Here is a 22,380-nt window from a genome sequence, read left to right as displayed (position 1 = left end):
AGATTATAGAAATATTTCTACATAGTCCATCTTAAATGGACACTCATGCACTCACTCTACATCCTTCAAACTGTGTGCGACAAAACTGTCTTTAATTACATATGAGTCTCTCTGTGACATCTAAAAGGTTGTCCCCTTGAAGAATTACAAGCGTTTTGAGACATAATTCAGACTATTAATCATAATTTAAACATTGATAACTACTCAGCTGTGTTTACAACAGTTCATAAAGGTGTATCTGATGAGAGCAGGATCATCATTCTCTCATTAAATCTTGAAGATAAAAATCGATACCGCCACCCAACAGTAAATGTCAGCAACAGTTTTTGCATTGACATTGGCTATACTGTTTGTTTGCACACCAAGTATCTGCCCATTAAGCTATCATGGGACACAGTATCTGATATGTTTATCTGTAGAAAAGTGATCCGTACAAAAGAACAGTGTGGAAGTGCTGATGAATAATGACACACACAATAAAACATACAGGTGGAATCAAAGTCAGAAAAAAAATCAAAACATTTATTGGGCATAAATATATTATATATACGCTACCGATACAGTTACGTCTTACATACATAGGGTAGTATTTGCAAAAATCTATACATTAAAATTGATATGGCAGTTTCTTTTATATAATGCATATGAAATTGTCTAACATTTACAATACAAGAAGAAATGCATGAATTTCTTTTTTTTGTTTTTCAATTCGTTGACCATGACAACATTGGAATGTTTTGTTTTGAAATCGTGAGGTAAAAACATGTTTCTTTTTTTGCCTTGCTTAAAAAATAGTTAAATACCTGTGAGTCTCTGTACGTTTGTCAAATCGGCAAATTCTCAGTCAAAATTCTCTACTTACTGTAAAACGTACAAAATGTAAAATAAAAAAAAACAACTCAAATTAAAGAAATGAACTGATCAGAAGGCACAGACGTGGGGTTGCTGGGCAAAAAAAAAAAAAAAAAAGTCTCTTATTCTTGACATATACCCACCAAATGTGCAGGACCTGCAGGGTGGGTGGGAAGGGGCGGGGTGTCTATAAAATCACCAGCATTGGAAAATAACGAAACAACAAAGCACATAAAGGGAGTACCCTGCCCACAAACACACAACCTTTTAGTTAACACTGTGTTAACCTCGGACTATACAACACTAACATGACTGGCCTGAGCTCGGCCAAAATCCTCTGCTCACCCATTGGGGCATTAAGGCTTGAAAAGGGGAATAAGGGGGCTGTGGGTGGGCAACATAACATCAGGGGTTTAAGGACAGGATACCTCACATATCACCTGTCGACTACAATGCAACAGGCTAGGTAGACACGCCATGGGCACGTCTGAGAAAGGAGCTGTACTCCCTATGAACTGTACTTCCTTTGTTGCCGTATCTGCAGGCAGCAGGGTGCCATCTGAGAAGCACAGAACCTTGCTCCAGTAATGCCAATGTCACAGTGACGCCAACGACAGAATAATGCCAATGAATGTAACAGACGGCGTTGGCAGTAGTGTTTGGAACAGAGCGATGGACCTCGTGTCTCTTCTCGCTCATATTAACCTCATCAAGACTAATGCTCGGCATAAAAAAAGTGCTTCAACTCTGTTAGTCATAATGTATTACCATCTCATTCTATAGCTCTATAGATATCTCTGTATATCATCTCTTAGCAAAATGCTGGATACAAAATACTAACTACTGCTATACTAGCACTAGCCTGAACAAGGAATCGTCAATATTATTATTGTCATCATCTGCCTGAAATCACCATATGATTGTTTTTGCCTTTTTACTTTTTTTACCTTTCAGTGTGAAATCAGGTTATGTTAAAAACTCTCCTCCGAAAGGGGCTACACATTTCAAAATGGCACATTTTGCTTTACAAAACAAAACAATAAAAGATAATATGAAAAGAAGCATAATCACAGATCAAGTTAATGTTTTTTTTTTCCTTTTGAGAGAATAATAATAACAATAATAATAATCGTAATGCTGTGTCGAAGAACATCACAGAACCCTTTAGACGACTGCAAACGCAACATCTAGTGGACACGAGAAGGCTGCACTTTGGCAATAAAACAGTAAAAATATATCAGAAGCTTCATTATAACACTAATCAGAAAAAAAGCCAAAGGCAGCGACATTTATCCCAATACAGATGACTTGAACTGAACCTAAGGCCTTGCTTTGCTACATGTCTCTCTAAGCATTACAAGAACTGCTCGGCTGTGCACGGCCGCAGCAGGAGATGAAAAAACAAAATACATAGGCATTTGGTTACATGTTTGAAACGGCAATGATAACTGCAATGCATGGACTGATGAGCTACAGGTTCCCAACAGCTCTAAGAGAAATACTTAAAGGGTTACTGAGATAAGGAATGCTGGCCTTAATCATACAATCTAACATACATCCATTAAAAAAATTTAACATGCTACAAGGAAAAAAATTAGTATATAACTACACTTGTCTCTTGATCTTTAAACAATAAATAAATGAAGATTGCACTGTAATTGGCATGTAAAGTACTGTATGCAAATATATAGTATAAATAAAACCTAGAAAAGAACTCTACATTAACTTTCCCATCAACTTTGGCAAAGGTATTTTGAGCTAGTAAACCACTTTGCTTACTGACACATACAGGAGCAAGGCACAGCATTGACAGAGGACAAGATACAGCATCAAAAAATGAAAGAGAAGATAAAAGAGGGAGGAAGACAAAGAGAAACAGAGGAGAAGAGGCTAATATAATGACAATAATGACAGCAATGGGGATGACAGGTTTAGATCTCCCCTCTGTAAGGCCTTATCCCTGAGGTACGTTACAGGCTGCCAATCAGAGCTGAGCGGCGGGGCTAAAAACTACTACCCCGAAACTCTTCCATACCCCCCTTCCCACCCAATCCTTCTTCCCCTGCACCCTACCTGACAAAAGTAGACATTTCACACATTGATCGAGCAGATCAGGGTGGCTTCTTTGGATCATAAGGGTATCTATTGGGCTGTACCTTGGCTTGGTTTTTTGGGTTGGAATTAAGGGGTTCAGGAGTCAGACGGGAGGTCAGGAGGTGTTACGTGTGTCAGAATGCCCTGTTCTGTTGAGTTGTGTTCTGTCAAAGGCTTGTTTGGTTAGTGAACATTAGTTCAAGTCCCCAGAGAACATGTCCGTCTGAGGAGAGACCACAGACTTGCTACTGCTCTGATTACATGTCAATAAAGCACCTTTTAAAAGAGAGAGAGAGAGAGAGAGAGAGAGAGAGAGAGAGAGAGTAGCGTATGGACAGAAAGATGGGATGGATCGAAAGCAAGAGAAGAGCAGCCAGAGCAAAAAGTAATTACAGATAATTATGAGTAGGGGAGGAGAAAATAGGAGTCTTCAAATGTATCGATTCACAGACTAGCTGGAAGGACAAACTACAGCTTTAGCACTGCTCTGGCTGGCGGCTGTTAACATTTTAGGGGGATGGGGGGGTAAAGCTTAAGCTATATCCTAATGGCTTTCCTGGTTTACACACACAGCTCTGAGAAGCGTTGCTAGCTGACAGGCTGTTAGCACCTCTGGGTCTAACGGGCATATCGCTACTAAAGCTACAGATAAATAGGCTGGAGCAATGGTACATGAGATGGTAAAATATGGAAGGACTGACCGAGGGGCCAATCAAATGCTCAGCCCAGCCCTTTTCTGTTAAGTTGCAGCCAATCACAATTTCAGCCCGGCTTCCTAAATGCTAGAGCCAGTTTATGCCCAACATTCGAATACCTACGAGGGTTTATCTTCTGGTCCAAGACCAGTGTTTAAGGGCTCCTCAGAGCTGCTGTTTGTGAGCACCTAGAGTCGACTCCTCCCCTTTCACACTGTACTTCAGACCTTACATTGCCATCACTTATATTACATCACTTTTATAGCATCATAGATATTTGTTATAATATATATTTTTATATATATATATATATATATATATATTGTGTGTATATATATTAGATTACTGGTTTTCCATTCTTTCTTAGATATAATAAAATCACAGGATAGCAGCATCTTACACCACACATGGATTGCATCACTTTGGTAGCTGAATGAGTGAGTGATTGAATGTTAAAAGCTGAGCAGATATGCGATTGACTTCTTAGGAGGAAATGTGCGTTTCTCACTGTCACCGCATGACTTTAATTGTACGTGTGTGCATGTATGTGTACGCAAGTCTGCACAAGTGTATGTGCACTGTGTCTTCTTGTCAGTCTGTGTGTGTGAGAGCAGGTGCAGATTGCATGAATTGACTGACAGTCTGTAGAGTAGTAACAAACCGAATAATAAGGTATGAACAGCTAAAGCTTTGTAGGCCTACATTGGAATATGGCTGAAATGAATAAAGACTGTAGCAAAAAAAAAAAAGCAAATTACACATTGAAAAACAAAACAAAAAGTAAGGCAATGACCGTCAGGAAATATACACGTTCTCTAATCAAATATGTTTTAAAAAGATACAAAATAAAAACATGCAAGTCAGTCTTAGGAGCAACTGCTTTGCTCACAGCTATTTTAAGGCTTGATTATCAGTTTTCTTTCCCAACCGAGGTACAGCTAAGACAAGGCTTCCCTCGACAGAACTCCTTAACAATTGAGACAGACAATGATACGAAGACGTAGAGAGAAATGAGACCAAACTGAGTGAAGGCAGAAGACAACAGGAACAAGGTGAAAAAAGCCAGAATCAATACTTTGACTAAAAAAAAACATACATAACCTTTGAAGTACATCTCAAGTGTTTGTTTGGATTTCATTCGGTTCTTTCATAGATGTTTTTTTTTTCTTTTTCTTTTTTAGTTTCTCTGTGATTTTGCTTTCTCTTTCTATCCTAGTTAAAATTCCCTCACTTCATAAAGAAGTACTGCAGCAAGCAGGCGATGAGGATGGAGAAGCCCGCGAACACGCACACGATAAGGGCCGCAAAGCGCTCGTCGCTGGAGATCAGGCCCACCCCTTTGCCCGTCTCCACGGCGCACAGCTCTCCCGATGATGCCGTCTCCTGGCGACGCAGCGTAAACAAGGAAGAGGGGCTCAGTGGTCCGCACAGTTCCTGGCACGTATCCTGGCAACGCCGGCAGGCGCCCACACGGAAACGATAGTCTGTGTTGCCCTGGAGACCAGAGATTTGGAACACACCTTCCTCTCCCTTAAAAACCTGTGAGGGGAGAGAAAGATAGATAGTTTAACAGCCAGGTTGTAAAAACATATATTGTTTGTTTTGTTTTCTCATTGATGAGCATGAGACTGTGCCATCGAAAGAGATTTATTCAACGAAACTCAATGCTAGTTGTTTTAACTGAAGGTGTGCTCGTGAGTGAAATGAGTTGGTTGGTGTTTTCTTGGAATAGAGAGTAGACCAGCATGCCCGCTTGGGTCACAGTGGTATATGATTGCTTGCTTTCATAGTGTGCTGCTGTGAAGCTCTGAGCAGTTGCCAAAGGGAACCTGTTCAAGTCAAATTATGAGAATACACATCTGGAAGGGTATTATGGCCATACTGCAGTGGGGAGATTGAGATTGAGTTCACTCACTAGATGAAAGAGCTGGTTAATGCTGGAACCACATTTTTCTCCCATCATTCGCCCCCCGGCGTCCACCAGACACCTCTGCCCCTCAACAACGGCAGCTAACTCTGTCTCACCAGCCTGATAAGGACGCTTGCGTACAAAATGCAGCAAGCTTTAATTGATATGGGACGGGTCAAGGCTGCATGCCTAGTGGCATTCATGACTCTTTCCTCAATTTATGTTGTGATAGGTAATAGAAAAAGTATGGTGAAACCGCTAGGTAACAAGAAGCACTCAACTGCAAATTCCTCGTCAGCCACAGTCTGTCCCAAAAAATGAGGCAGATCATTCTTTTAACGCACTAACACTAGCCTTATTAAACATCAGGTCTTTGGGAGGAACATCTTTTTTAATCAATGATTTTATTATTAAGCACAACCTTGATTTTATGTTTTTAACTGAAACACTGAAAAGCCAGAAATCTTGGTGTAGTCATGGACTCAGACCTGAATTTCAAAAGCCACATTAAGGCAATTATAAAGTCAGCCTACTTTCACCTAAAGAATATAGGTGATGCTCTTCCTGAGGTTTCTTCCATTGTTCGTCCCCATTAAAAGGGTTTGCTGCTAGGGTTTAAAAGGTGTTTTTCGTAATCCGATTTGAGGGTCTAAGGATAGAGGGTGTCGTTTCCTGTTTAGATTGTAAAGGCCCTTAAGGAAAATTTGCGATTTGTGATATATTGGGTTATATAAACAAAACTGACTTGACTAGAGGCTGATCAAGAAATGTTTCTTCCTACATGTGAGAGGAGCCAACACATTTTCTCAGGCAGCAGGTGGCCCGTAAGTGTGCGTGAATGTGTGTGTTTTTCACAAATGGTGCATTGATTTTTAGTCTTAGCCTTCACAATTTCCGCTTTCTCTTATTCATGAAGGAAATTGTCGAATCAAACAGTAGTGTATGCATGCACTCACTCAATGTTCTCCATTTACTGGAAAATAACTGTATAAGTCTTGTATGATTGTTATACTGTTTACAAAAATATTCCTATTGTGTTCTATAATTGTTTTTCTACAAAAAATGTTTGTTCCGTGCAAACGAAACAAAAGGACAATCACACAGAAGGAAGCATACAAACGTCTGAAAAGCAGCATCAGAGATTTGTATTGACAGCTGATGTGTGTGCACATAATGAAATGAGCAAATAAACATCACAAATATACACACAGCTGCGGTTTTGTCCGCTGGTGAGTTTCAGCAGTTCTTCCCTCCAACCGTTCAGTAATTCAATTACGTAGAGTAAAACGTCCCTGAAGATAAATGTCTTTTTGTCTGCAGTCTACTGGTTTTGCTCATCGCTCCAACTGCCAGCCACCCCATCCCATATTTCCAAGTGCAGCTAAAATCGTTTTTTTCATTGTTTCTGTGATGTTATTCTCATTAAAAGCCTTCAACACCATTCAATAAATACTGTTTTCACTGCAGATTACCTTCAATTTCAGAAGGCTCTATTCATCAGTGCGGGGAAGACATAGTGTGTGTGAGCGAGGGAGTGTGTGTGTCATTCTTTAATATGCAAATTTGTGTCAAGGTGTATGGGTGGTTGAGTGCTCTGTAATGCCTTTCCCATCAATGCAAACTGAATTTTCCCACTCCTCGGGGAGATTAAAAAATATCCTCCCAGTAGTCGTACACACTTCCAAAACTTTATGAATGAACCAAATAATTGAAGCGAGGCTCTGGACTATACACAGGAGCACTTAACACTATCCTCCACTGACCCGTGTGTTTGTTTGTGTGTGTGTGAGACGAACCTGTTTGTATTCTGACTCGCGTCCCACCAGCACCTGAAGCACGTAGCTCACAGGATCTCCTCTCATTGGTGCGATCGTCTCCCATGTGATCTCACACACGTTCCCCTCCAGCTGGTGCACTCTGGGAGCTGTTGGAAAAAATTGTGAAACATGATTTCAATGTTTTCATAGTTAGAAGAGTAATACAATATTTGGACTTTGTACATTTGGGCCCACTAAAAATTAATTCAACCTCTCTCAAAAAACAGAAGCACGGAAATAGACGAGGTGTATTCTCTCCTGAAATCAATACACCCTTTTATTTTTGCAAGAATGCATCCGAAAGGCCGTATAGCACTTATGTCTAACCAGCTATTCATTAGTAAATACTAACATCTATTTCCCTCCTAGAATCTAATGTTTCATATCAGCAATGATTGCTGCATTCATGTTAATAGCTGTTGAGACAAACCTGTAGAGACTGCATATCATCCTGGACGCCACAACAAAGAGAATAGATTATTCCTGTGCAATAATTCATTTTTTTTAGTGGTGATGACTGTCTGACAAGGCAATAATATCCTTGGATGATAATGTCATTTTAAACTGGAAACAACAACAATAATCCAATTCTGACTGCATTAATTGCTGCGCAAAATACAGCATACAATTTACTAAACTCTAACCGGGGACATTTTCATTGAATTGTCTCAAATCGTCCTGCTCTTGTTTTTCTGATAGACAGCTGATGTGGAGAGAACCTTTCAGTCAGTGCACATGCACTGCTAACAGTTATATAGAAGCTATTTGGACCCCTGAGGCTACTATTTGCCTATTTATAGATATTGTATGTCAATGCTGTGCTGCACATTCACAGCCTCACAGTCATACCCATAATACGTTTCGGTTATATCACCTGAGAGGATACTCTTGACTGTGATTATTGTAGGTATAATAAGCCACCGCTTCTCAGTTTACAGCAAAGACCACATACTGGAGGCAATAATCAAGCAAGGCAACGGTAAACATGTCATCTCTACCAGCCAAACAGAAACAAATGTACTGCCTTTTCTTTACCTGTAAGTGTATCACCTCTTTGGGGCCCTTCAGTGTCACTCGTAAAAGTTCAAACTTAGCCTAGTTATAACATAACTGAAGATTTATGCATTACTTAATCAAAATGGGGCTGTTCTTATGTAGCGATTAGTTGCTACTCAATTTTTACACCAAGTAACTGCCAGGTGTGACTAACTGAGCTAATGTTAGCTTGCTAATATATGTCCCCTTCGGTGTATAAAGAGGTAAAAATATATAATATGGTCGACATATCTGACCTCAAGATTTTAAATGAAATTTCACAAAAATAACACATAACATATCTCAAATTACTAAACGTTATGCTAATGTCACACTGAATGACCAAATAAGATAGGTTAGCATAATCTGATATTTCCCTCTCATTCCAAACTGCATTAATACAAACTCTTTGTCCATGTATGCACTTATAAGCAAAACAAAATAGTACCTACATTTACAAAAGATTAGCAGTTAAGCTTAATATATTGTATGCCCCCCGAAAAATGTTATGAAACAGCTTGTGATGTTATTGTAACTTCCTGTCTATATAGTTCAGTCTTTTGATTGGACGGCACAACAGATGTTTCCTAGCAATCAATTAACATATTGCTCAAGTCGGCACTAGCTAAGCCATTTATTATTATTTTTGTATTGTTTGAAACTAGCTTGTAGGAACAAAGAAAGGAATTTTACACACAAACTTAGCGCTGGATTTACAAACAGGTGGATCCTGTAGTGCGGCAGTGACATCAGTCATGCAACAAAACACACACTTTGCCTGGGTCAGCTTACCTTTCAGGGCAGGGGGTACAGACTTGGTGGTGCAGAAGGTGTGTGTGTCAGAGAAAGGACCCTCCCCAGCATCGCTGATGGCCTGTATTCTGAAGCTGTAGCTACTGGACTCAGTCAATCGCTGGACCTTGTAGGTGTGGCTGGGACCACGGTAGATCGTCACAAACCTGGACAGAGGATATAAAGAAGAGGAAGAAAAGAGACAATGAATCACAAATCCAAAGGGGAAATCTGTACATCAGGATAAGGGATGAAGGAGAGACGAAGAGAGAGACTGTGTGACGAACCTAGCAAAAAGGTAAAGTGAGTCAAAGATAAGGGAGAAGGTGAAGAGTGAGGTGAAGGAGAGAGAAAGGAGTCATTGTTCCATGAATAGATTAGAGGAAAGGAGCGATGGGGTGATAAAGAAAGTTTAAAAAAAAAACTTGGATAGCGAGCAGTGAAGGATGAGGCATCGACACTTGGTTTACTGCATCACCAAACTCCAGTTTTGGAGACTGACGTTTAGGATTGAATTTAATGCAATTTTTCCGGGACTTTCAATGACTCGTCACAGCAGACATTACCAGTTAACTGTGCTAATTAACAGTTATGGGTGCATGACACTGCTGGGCTAACCATACAGTTGATAAATAAATCACAGTTTTGTTGTTACTTCTAAATATTGGTCTATGTTTGATCACTAAAGGGTTCAGTCACCTTAAACTGCGTCAATATAGGTTTGGCATATGGTACCATGAAGGGGGGTTGTCTTGAGAAATAAGTAGTTGAGACCTTGAAAAGAAACAGGGATGCGAGTGGGAAGAGAGGAGAATGCATCTTGACAAAGATAGCAGTGATTTATGCACACACAGGACGAATACTGACAGGCCATAGTCACAAATGTAATAGAAATGAGCACCAAACAAGTTTCTGGCTGGCTAGATGGACATATTGAAGGACTGAAGGAGAGATGTTAAGTGAGTGAAGGGGCCAAGCGGGCAGAAATGGGGATTTGAGCTGAAAAAGAGGGTTATTTATCTCCGTTATCAACTTTTCAGCACACTAAGGTAAAAAGTCTGAGCGAGGAAGGGTTATGGGAGAGAGGGAATAGAGGGAGAAAGACAAAGGCGACGGGGCAAGTGAGAAGATAGGAGGCAGTGATGGAGGAAGAAAGTCAGAAGAGGATATGAAGGAGAGGAGAAAATAAAGCGAGGTGACTGGTAATTACAAGAGCGGCGACGATGATGGAGGATCTGCTGTTAGAGGAAAGAGGAGAAAGAGAGAGAAGGTACGAGAGAGGTCATGGTCTAGTAGTAGGCTATAACTCTAGATGAGCTCTTTATGTAGCTGCACTATGGAGAAGTGATGTGTTTCTCTGGCTGATATACAACGTTGTTAATCCTTTGCCTCAGTGCCTCACAGACACCCAGCGCTGGTGGAATTAGTTCAGCGGTTGCATTGTAAAAGCTACCTGTATCCGAGTCTCTCCCTTTGTTTACTCTCTGTTGACTCTTAACAAGCACATGGCATATATTAATGTTTTATAAATATCAACTTTTCCATTATCAGAAATCTCCATCATTAAAACAATGAACACTGAGCAGAGCATTACACACACACACACACACACACACACACACACACACACACACACAATGAGATTACTGCATTCTCGGTCCAGAGCCAAACAGCTGACCAATTAACCACAAGAAGGAGCAGCGGAGGATAGGAGGTTAGAAGCAGACAAGGATGTGTTATTGTTCGGATGGTTGCCATCCATTTTTTCTGTCCTTACTCACACAAATGCCAATGTTGGAATTTTGTACTGATATCATGAGACAAGAATTCTATTTATTTAATGTGCCTTTTGTGGTGTAACTGTGATGCTTGTGTTGTTTCAGATGCACACATCTCAAAACACTGCTTTGATTGTACCGGCCATTTTTAAACACAACACCGTTTCCAGGAGCCTGCAATCATTCATCTCACACAGAAAAGCTAACATTTACTTTGGCATAACATTGTCAAACATCTTTCTTTTCAAAAGCAAGTGGAGCCTTGAAAGAGTTCCTGTATACATTTCTTTTGTGCAACTATTAAAAGAAGAACGACACTTGTAGCAATGCACAGAAAGCTAACTAATAACTTTATCCACTTAAGATTAATTAGTTACAGAAATTGCATATTATAACCAAAATAAATGTGTGCAATTGTCCTTAATAATGAAATCAATCATCATCGCATTTGCACAGGAATTGTATACATTTGTTGTTGTTCAGTTTCTATAATAGTAAACTTTTAAGCAATTGTTGCCTGATATGGATGTATCATGCATGGCTACTTATTGATAAGGCTAGCATTAAAGGCAGAGAAGGAGAAACAGCTTGTTTTTAAAGTGGCTGAATTGTTTGCTGGCTGGCTGCGTGGAAAAACAGATGGGTGTACAAAAAAATGACCAGATACAAGGATTAAGTGATAAGAGGAAATGAGGAACATTGAGGGATGAATAAGCAAATGGGTGGACTGACATGGGTAGATATGGATGGAAAAGATGGAAGAACTGAACTTAAGAAAGGCTGAAGGACAGGAAAGTGGACAGAAGATGGACGAAAGGGTGACACTGGACAGACAGCAATGGACATATGGACGGGTAATTCATACGACAGCAGCCTTACTCAAGCTTTGCCCCTCGTGCCTGGTCTTCCACCTGCATTCACCTTAAAAATACATTGTCAGAAGGTCTAAGCCTTCTTTGCACTATGCTGCCTGTGTTGCCATGGTGCCATACATCATCCCAATACCCCTGCTAGAAGGAATTTGAAAATCAAACAAATTCAGCTTTTAAAGGGCACCAATGTCGTGAGGACAAAAAGTGAATATAAAAAAAGCCATGCGCGAGGGAGGACAGAACACGAGCAACAAGTCTGCATACGGGGAGATTAGAGTTGAAAAAAACAAGCTGCAGGAAAGGGAGGAAAGTAAAGAAATGGGATTCAATATTGTGAACCTGAAAAAACTGCTTTGTTTATTATCTTACACACCCTCAAACAGGTGGCAGGGTGGATGGGAGAAAAACACAGAGGGTAAAAGATAAGGTGGGAGGGATAAAATGTATGAAAGAGGGGCGCAATATTCTCCAGAGGTCCTCCAGAAGTGAAGTCACCTTTCTAACAATAAAATTAGATGAATAAATATGAAGAAGACCGTCCAGAGACGAAGAGAGAGATACAGCAAGAGACAGGGTACAGCCAATGTCAAAACATAAATAGACAGTAATGCCATTTGGCTATAAAATGACACTGATGGAATGTATTGGCAAAATCTAAAATCCTATTATTAAATTGCAGCTGGCTATTCAATATGTTTGTTTACAAAGCAATTTCAAGATTCAATATACTTATTTAATATACTCTTTTAAAAATGCCCTTCCAAACTCCCTCAATACATTATGATTAGCGATGAAGCATCTGGTTGTCATGGCGATTTCATCAGTGATAAAACTTTCAGCTAATTCATTCAAATATGAGTTTGATGAGAGCGCAAAGGGGGAAGAGGAGCCCATTATACCAGCTCAATCCATTCACACACACACACACACACACACACACACACACACACACACACACACACACACACACACACACACTTATGCAGCCGCTAATACTCTTAAACTCCGCGTCACAATCACCAGTAGCTTCAAGTGATTTAATCTTTAGCAAAGGCAATTAAGTTCAATCAGAGTGAATTGAGTTTATGGACATGGTCATGGAGGAAATGATGGTGATGAAGAGGAGAGAGTGAAATTTGTGTATTTGGGCTGTGTGGAGATGCTATTATTATTTTCTGTATCTTTCATACCAACCAAATGATCTGCAGTTCTGTCTGAATAAATCTGGAACTGTTGTCTAACCAAATGCTAAAAATCCAAAGTCTTCTTGCCTCATTCCCTGCCATTGCTATCCTTGAATATATAAAATCCATGCTTTTACAACTAAATATTTAAAATCAATATAATAACAGTTTGCATTTTAAAACTGTATTAAAAAGCAACTCATATGTTACGTAACCATAAACAGCATACACGAGTATGAAATCTGGGAATATTGAATATGAACTGAAAAAAATAATAGTAATCAAATAGTTTCATAATATGATACCTAAACTATTTCTAACCCCATTAAAATTTTAATTTATTAACTTTTGCAAAATTGAATAATAATGTATTTCATTTTACCGCTATTGTTTTAATTAATTTGCCTATTCTGGTAGAGAAAAAAATTAAGGAATAGCAAACACTTCCTTGATAGGAAGAGAGATCATGCCATGGAGTAACTGGCTAGTTACTAGCGGCCTACTCAAAATGTTCCATGTTTTATTTTGTGAGGAGCGTACAGAAATGTGGAACAAATATCATCCCCGCTGAAAAGGACAGTGAGCTTTAATTTCGCACCTACTTAAATCAACCACTCCTAAAAGTCTACTATCAGAGTGCAGGGAGGGACATGTAGACTGGAAGAAGAAGTACAGTATAACTGGTGGGACTAATGATAAAGACTATTCTTGGACCAAACAAAAAGCCTCGGAACAAAAACAAACCCTGTGAGTGGCTTTTGTCATTGAATTCCTATTGTTTTCAGTGTCGTACATTTGATCTAGAACACAGAAAACATTTTAAAGTTCAGAATGAAATTTGATGAATGCAAAAAGGAATGATTCTGACAACTGGATGGATAACATGTTGTTGTTGTTTCCACGAGGATAAAGAAAAGGAGTGGTATTGAAAAGTGGACTGATTGTGAATAAATGCAGCTAGTCTGTTTTAACCTGTGTATGTGTAGGCTTATTAAAAATAACATGCTCGAAAATTCATATAATCCGAGGAAAGAATGGGAAAATCGGAAAAGCAAATGTTTCAATTTACAGCCAATGCGAGGATGATTCTAAAAAAAATACCATCTGATTCAAATATGGTGCATACAGATATATGCAACACACACACACACACACACACACACACACACACACACACACACACACACACACACACACACACACACACGCGCATTGATAAGCATACTGCCATACTAATCACTGTGCCAATTAGAAAAGGGTAAATAAAACTCTCTAAACTGTGAAATCTGTTTTAATTTGGCTGGCAGGGAGTGTGTTTGTGCCTATGTGCATGCCTCTCTGTTTGTGTTTGTGTGTGTGTGTCGGAGAGGTTAACAGATTGCAGGTCCCCATCTGTTGCCTGCTGCACTCTGGAGCATTCCAGCGGTGCCAAGGTACCTGGGTGCCAACTTGATGCCAGCCAAGCCTTAATTCAAACACTGATGGCCGGCCAACCAGAATGGTAGAGGGCTCGACAGAGGGAGACAGGGAGTGAGACAATCTGACAGGTGGGCAGATAAAAGTGCCTCTTCACGGCTTTTCAGTTTAGTCATTTTCTTTGTTCATCCTTTTTTTATTCCCACTCTTTGCTATTTCTGTTTGGATGTATAAAAAACTCTGCCCTCCTTCCAATTATGTGTTTCACTCCCTGTCAGCAATCATGTTTTGCCCCTTTCCCTCCGCAGTCTTCTAATTCTCCGTCTCCCTGTTTCTCTCTTTGTCACACCTGTCTGACCAGTCAGTTAAATAGAGGGTTGATTGTTAGAGGCTGTATCCCCGCTGGCTCCAGATGCCCTCAACGTGACAACTCGCTGGTACATCTGGTTACTCCACACACACACACACACACACACACACACACACACACACACACACACACACACACACACACTTCTAACTAGGCATTAATCCACACAAACTCCGCCATCTTCTCTCAAGCTGATCATGTTCTGTCTATCTTGTGTTAGTGTGTAGTATTGACCTTCTGGGTCCTGATTTGCTGTATTGACTAGCTGTGGGTTAAAAAGTCTGAGAAATGTGGTGCGCAGGGTAGCTGAGAGGTTTAGAGAGCAATTTCTCACGCAGTTTTAATCCCCGGTCGTAGCTGAGACTCCATATATGATAGCTACTAATCTTGTCTTCTCTCTACAGAAGTGTGTATAGTGTTAATGATCAAAACCGTCTACAAACCCAAGAAAAAAATGTGAGTTGGGCCGAGCATTTTGATAAAGAAGAAGCACCTTAAAACCTAGGTGTCTAATCCACAGACACAAAACCTGAGTAGGCATTGGCATGTTTGTTCTGCATTAACCAGGGATTGAACTCACAACCTCAGACATCAAGCGAGTCATGATCTTGTTGAGATAACTGCCAAAGTGAGTGACCATAGATGGCTTCACACTTCACACTATGACTGAGGCAATCACCGGGGTTGCTTGTAAACAGATTTCAAACTAGTGTCAAATATCCAGTTATCAAGACAAAATTCGGAGAATGTGTGTACTTCATCTAAACAACACAGAGATGTCTGTAATTAACTTTTTACAAAGATTGATCGCTCCGTAAGTGACAAAACTAATGTTTAAAGATGCTCTATTCCCATTGACTGCAATAGCCTACATGAGGACAGCATTCAAAATATTGCCAAAAATTCTGTTGTTGAGATAAAATTCAGAAATTTACCACACTACTTCTACCATGAGATTAAAATGTTGGCATTTATTTTCATAACCATTAGTAGTTGTTTGCAGTACAGTTTAATGTAAGACATGGTGATGCACTGCGGGCTCAATTTTTGGTAATTCAGCAATCTGGCTGGATCGTTTGTGGAGGACAGTCCGAAGATGCAGAGGAGCAACATTGGTGTAATTTGAGCAAAAACTGTGGGAGGAGTAGGGTTTAATTAGTTTTACACTTTTTGAGGAAAACAGAGTACTTATAAGTCCAGCAAGGCTGAAGCATATGAACATTTCTGCTCAATTAGGCCTACATTTTGGTAAAGAATATTGCTTTCAACCATACCACTCAGCGCTAATGGAAGTACGGCTTGTTCACCCATGTTGTAAATTGTATCACACACTGTCGGGCAAGCAGCATAAAGAAGGCACTTCATCATCCACTATGCAGTGGTTTGTGTATGCCCAGTGTTAGTATATGCTTAGTGTATACTATAAAGTATGGATGTAGGGTATATAGGAGCTGCTGTGAATGACTTCAAATCATACAACAAAGCATGTTACAATGCAAATACAATGATTGTTTAGTGTGAACAAAATGTGTTCTTATTGTCTTCCTTAAATGTAATCTTTAATTATGAGTTTTTATTGTGATGTGTAAATAAGTATGTTTTGACTTTATCTTTTCTTTACCCTGTACATGTGGTCTGGAATAAAATAAGATGGACTCCTTCTCAGTATATACCATGAGGTATAGATTAGTGTGTGTGTGTGTGTGTGTGTGTGTGTGTGTGTGTGTGTGTGTGTGTGTGTGTGTGTGTGTGTGTGCGTGCGTGCGTACCTGTGGTTCTTGTCCTCCATCTGTAGTGTGTAGACCATGTCATCGGTGAGCAGGGCACGGGTGTGCGTGTTGCTGGCATTTTCGCCCCACTTCAGCTTCAGGCTCTGAGGGCCAGCCGCTGAACATTCAAGGGGGGGCGGGGCTGGAGGGAGGGGGCGTGTCCTCACCAGTAGGTGTGGACTTAAGGGACTAGAGCCGATAGCATTCACCGCCTGGATGTGTACACTGCAAGAGAGGGAGAGGCAGATTACAATTTGATCGTGCCAGGTGAAAATCCCTACGATAAAATGTGTTTTTACATGTATCGATCAGACACTACTTGATATTTTTGGGAAAATGCCTTTAAAAATGGTGTTACAGCAACACATTTGTTGTGTGCAGGGATCAAGTGCACAAGACAAAAGAACATGTTCATAAATGCTGGGTATATATACTACATACTACGTAACCTTGTGTGTTCTTAGCGTGTTGGCAGACCTATTTATCTAATGGTGGAGTAATTTTCAGTGAAGAGGCTCATCTGGCGTATTAGCTTTGACCCTGGTTCCCTTCGGCCATTACTATCCTCCCATTAGAAACAAATGTACTCTCCATGATGAGACATAAATATGTCTGGATTCGTTGGCCCACTTTTTTTATAGTATAGTAGTATGCATTAAAAAACATTACTGCTGCACAGTGTTTTACAAGATTTACTGTTTGAAAAGAACTTTTCAGACTACAGCTGGTTCTGTGCAATATGATTTAAAAGAAAACTCCGAGTGTGCCGATACAAAAATTCATGGCTCCCTAAAGACGAGTGCTTCTGACAGCTGTGCAACAAACACCAAGTTGAGACAGAACTGCACTTTCTTCCTAAGAGAATGCACAAAACTCCAGCCAGTCCGAACTAAATATTTCCCCAAATTGGAACACCAACATCTCGAATCTGACCAAATAACCAACATAAACAAAATGCCAATGCTGTTGGGAGAGCACACAGAGAGCTGCAGCGTAGCACCTGCCACACTTTGAGGAACAGTGAGTCACTACCCACTTGAATGGAAAATTAAATTATATCTATGTGTTCATAATAAAATATTGACTATCAAATAACATTTTCTCCAAAACGGCACCAGTTTACAGAATCAGAATCAGAAAAAGCTTTATTGCCAAGTACGTTTACACACACAAGGAATTTGTCCTGGTGTTGTAGGTGCATGTCACATTAAAGCAACACGCACAGACACACCGAGTCGCCATATGCGGCGCCATCACAACTCTCTCTTAACTCTCGCAGGGACAGATACAGCATGACATGAGGAGAGGGAAAAAAAAAGCAACTCTCAGACTATCCTCATAAAGATAAGAACAGTGTGGGAACAGGAAAAAACACCTCAGCACATAAGCACACAAACAGTACATTTGCACTGCTGAACATAACATAACATAACATAACATAAATGTACAGTTGCACATTTATAGGCGAACGCGTGGGACTGGGGAGAGGGTAGGTTGGGGGAACAGGTACAGAACCTTCTCTTACTCAAACAAATGTAAAAATACGAATAAAATCCAATTGAACATTTTTTTTAGTATATCCCACACGTTTTACTTCACCTAAAGAAAACAGGTGTATGTAGGCCTATTATAGAGGGTCAACTTTTTATCTATCTAAAACTATGCATTAAGTTATACCAAACTATTTACAAATCAGTATATATTTACAAGAATGTAAATGTGTGTGTGTACTATATATTAACTCCCACTCCAGCAGCAAATGGTGTCCTCCTGCCCGCACCACACCTACTGACTGCGCACAGCGCAAGAGGAGAGGGAGAGCCCCAGCGCTATTTGCAGAAAAGTCGGTCACTGTGATTACTGAGCAGCATGCATGGGAATGAAATGATATATATATTTCTCGCTTTTTCCCTGATGGTCTGAATAAATCGCTAAACTGTTCTGAAAAGTCATTAAATCTAGCGAGACAGTTGCCAAGTTGGCAGGACTGTATGTTGCTGTGACAACAGTCAGTGTGTGATTAAGGTAGTTGTTCCAAATGTTTTTAAGGTGGTTCCCCCACAGCTTATTTTGGACTTGCAGGTGTTACAAATTGCGAGCTTTATGTGTTTTTCACTAACGCTTAAGAAGTTCCACAAGGACGACATGATGTGTGTGTGTGTGTGTGTGTGTGTGTGTGTGTGTGTGTGTGACTGTACTGTGTACCGCAGCTGCCTCTGTGTGTGCAATGTGCATGTTGTGTGTGTGGCTGTGATGTTCCTGTCTGTGCTGCTGTGTAAAACAATCATTGTGTGTATATTTGACCGACAAAAAACCCCGATAATATGAGACTGATAGGCTGGTCACCGGTCATGGCCGATCATCTGACAACGATGGTTTTGACCGGTGGCCAATCAACCGGTGCACCTCCAATAAAAAATACTAACAAACACGTGCACGCACACAAGGACATACAGATCTACTGCTAGTTAAAAAACACTTGCAGAAATTGATTTCTTTCAAACTCCCCTGCTGCCTTTCTTCTTCCAGGTATCCCCCTCCCTTTTACACCCTTTTTCTGTCAATGTCTAATCAGCTGATTAGCATCCATATCAGAGGCCCTCAGCTAGTGAGCATCTACCGTCTGACATTTAATTGCTGATTCTCTGCAACTGTAACCTTTCATTATAATTCATGCAGCTGTGTGAGGACCAATGATAAAGGGCATCCGTCCGCAGGGTAATTAAGCATATAGATAAAAGATGATGGCAGATAGAGAAGAAGGAAGAGGATGAGAGATGAAGGATCCTAGCTTTTGATGATGAGGGATTACATTTAGTTATGTAGAGATTTACATATCAAAGTTCAGTTCAATAGATGCGGCATTGTGTTTTATCGTGACATGAAGAAAACTGAAGGAAAACGTGAACAAAACGTAGCACATCAGTGACCGCTGCACAACCACAACGCTTGGGGTAACCATGTCTCCTGCTGAGATCTATTTCGCAAGTGGGAAACAAGGTGCATAACTGCACCTTCCTGCAAATACATTTATTTGAATGACAAACATGCAACGTCTCATTTAATTAAAATTTACATTTTGTGGTTTTGTTGTCCGTTCAAGAATGAACTTTTAGCACTGCAGCTTCAGTGAATCTGTATTTTGTGATGTGTGACTGTGTGGCAATTATCCTCTTAAGGTGTCTCTCCAGACTTAAATACCTTTTAACATAAGTAATGGACTGTGACAGGACTGAGTGAAGATGCATAAGGAGTGCTGTGAAACCTTGAATTTGAAAAAAAGGCCATTACTGAAAAACAAACTCTGCGGCCAATTTATTTTTTTTTAAAACTAAAGACGTTCCACACAATCTTTGGGGATTGAAGGTTATTGAGGCGTTCAATGAAAACACAAAATGTAATTAGAAAATACATTATTTAGGTGGTGAATGTGGTTTAGGTGTACTATTAAGACTTTTTTTAAACATATAAAATGTAAATGACATTTTTGACACCGCCCCGCTCCGACAGAGCAAACAACATTTACTGCCGTCCTTCCCAAAGCTATTCATGCTAATGCAATATGAATAATATTATTTGAAGTGCCCCACTGCTGTAAATAACAACTAGAATTACCGTCATTGTCACACACAAAAAAAACACACACACACACACACACACACACACACACACACACACACCCACGTACACAAGCGCACACATGCACCGTGTTCTGCCTCAGTGGCAGCCATTACGCAAGAGAGCAGAGTGACATTGGGACAAAAACAACCTCAAAATGAAAACAATGGAGTGTGATCGCTGTGCCTCTTCATATGTCACATGCTTACTCCCTCCCCCCTTGATTCAAAGAACTCACTACACAATCAAATGCGTGCGCGCGCACACGCACACACGCGCACACACGCACACACACACACACACTCACTCACTCACTCCAGTAATCACAAAATCGCTTATAGAAGCACAACAGCATTTGGTGATTCAGATTACTAATTTGTTGTTTACTGTTGCTCGAGTATAAAAAGGTCTGACATCACTGCTCATGCAAACATCATACAGGCTATCCCTAGCTAGTATACATAGCTAGCTAGTACTTCTAGTACTACAACTGATACCTCCTGTGTACCTGTGCTTTAAAATTCATGTATTACACTGTAGGGAACAAGATACAAAGCAAACCAATTTGCACTGTAGCCTACATGTCATGACTCATGGGTAGACAGCACGTAGTTAGTGTTAATGAAGAGTAGGAACCACATCAGCATGTGTAAGTGTTATTTGCAGGTGTGTTTACAAGCTGTTTTTTTTTTTTTTTCTTGGGGGGATGACACGCAGCAAAGGGCTGCAGGTCGGATTCAAACCCGGGCCGCTGCAAAGGCCTCAGCCTACATGGGGGGCACGCTCTTACTGGCTCACCCTGTTTACAAGCTGTTTAATGGTGAATGTTTGTTTGGTCGCTCGTTCAAGGTGCAGGACAAGATTTTTTAATTGAATTCAAAGATAGGCAACTTTTTTCCAATAAACACTTTTTTATATATTGTTTAAAATGGTCTTTAGATCCATCAACTGTAGCTGCTGTAATCCTGTAAAAAACGCCCACCAATCACAGCCTCGCAATCCGCTTGGAACGAACCAATGAAATGCCATCTTGCCCCGCTGCACGTACGTACTCTACCCCTCCCGTGTACGAGCCTGAGCTCAAAGTGCTTCGTCGCTGCATTGCTAACAGTAGTTATGTTTGATTTAAACATTCAGTATGATAATATTAGGCGTTTGCTTACTGGTGAATGAGACTTACAAGTAAAATTGCGGTCTTTTCTCCGCTCTGCTCTGAAGCAGCGACGCAGCGGTGCTGGTGCACGTCTGTGTGTGGGTCGGAGCCCCGAGGGCAGGGGGAGGGGTTAGACGAAGCCCTGAGGAGATGCTACTTTCAAATCCTGCTAGCTTTTCAACATTACCAACCCCAAGCCTTTAATAATGCTATATATTTCAGTTGGACTTTAAGAATGTGAAAGGGTCATAGTGATGAACCCACAGAGAATTACACATCACACTTTCCCTTGATCACTAAAGAGCGTTTCAGCAGCTTTCAAATCAGGTTTTTGGTTCTACAGCCAGCAACTTTACGGTTTTTGTTCAGACACTGCAGGCAGCTGTTTTAAACAAAAACAGCTCTAGAAACCGACTGCACACTACTTGTTAATGTGGGTTTATTATTCAATATTTCATACTGGTTTAGGAAGGAACTATGTTTCAGATGCTCTGACATCTGATGTTAATGGACATTTGACCATCAATCAATGTCTGAGGTAGTATAGTTGGATTTTATTTGTAGCTCATGAAAGTCAAAATGTCAACCCATGATTTGGGGATCATCAACAATATAAATCACACTTTATATCCAATAAAACATCAGTTTAAATGCTCCTCACTTGAGCCCTGCTGTCTACTAATTTATGCCAGTACCTGTATTCGCTGTCTGGCTGCAGGCCTGTGACAAGGTGACTTGTCCCTGATTCCACAGTGATGGATTGGTCGTCCAGGGTGATGACGTAGGAGGTAATCTCCGCCCCGTTGCTGTTCGGCTCGTCCCACCTCAGGAGGAGGCAGGTAGACGGGGAGTGGCCTGACTCTGAGGAGGTCGGGAGGTCCAGGAGGGTGAGGGAGGAGACTGGGTCGGGATTTGTTGCCGGGGTCCGGAAACTCACCTGCTCGCTGTAAGGACCAGCACCTGCCTGATTCACTGCCTGAGTTGGACACAAAAACACAGAGAGGGTAAGAGATGAAGGAGATGAGG

At 40.6% G+C, this 22,380-nt stretch overlaps 1 protein-coding gene across 4 annotated transcripts in view; it reads right to left on the bottom strand.

Moving 5' to 3' along the window:
* Nucleotides 1-501: 501 nt before the first annotated feature.
* The window catches only part of fndc3ba (fibronectin type III domain containing 3Ba), a 112,542-nt gene continuing 90,663 nt past the window's right edge, over nt 502-22,380 (bottom strand). For 3 of the 4 annotated variants that reach the window (XM_031310038.2, XM_035994821.1, XM_035994822.1), the window contains exons 23-27: nt 22,050-22,330; nt 16,584-16,808; nt 9,195-9,361; nt 7,347-7,474; nt 4,869-5,180 (exon numbers count right to left, since the gene is read on the bottom strand). In XM_031310038.2, the coding sequence (XP_031165898.1) occupies nt 4,869-5,180; nt 7,347-7,474; nt 9,195-9,361; nt 16,584-16,808; nt 22,050-22,330 (1,113 nt within the window). Of the gene's footprint in view, nt 5,181-7,346; nt 7,475-9,194; nt 9,362-16,583; nt 16,809-22,049; nt 22,331-22,380 lie in introns of all 4 variants that reach the window. The other variant, XM_031310037.2, reaches the window with a different exon arrangement.

The sequence above is a fragment of the Sander lucioperca genome, chromosome 18 (genome assembly GCF_008315115.2).
Source record: "Sander lucioperca isolate FBNREF2018 chromosome 18, SLUC_FBN_1.2, whole genome shotgun sequence".
Taxonomy (NCBI): domain Eukaryota; kingdom Metazoa; phylum Chordata; class Actinopteri; order Perciformes; family Percidae; genus Sander; species Sander lucioperca.
The sequence above is the reverse complement of the archived record's forward strand: the minus strand, read 5'-3'. Positions and strand labels throughout refer to the sequence as shown.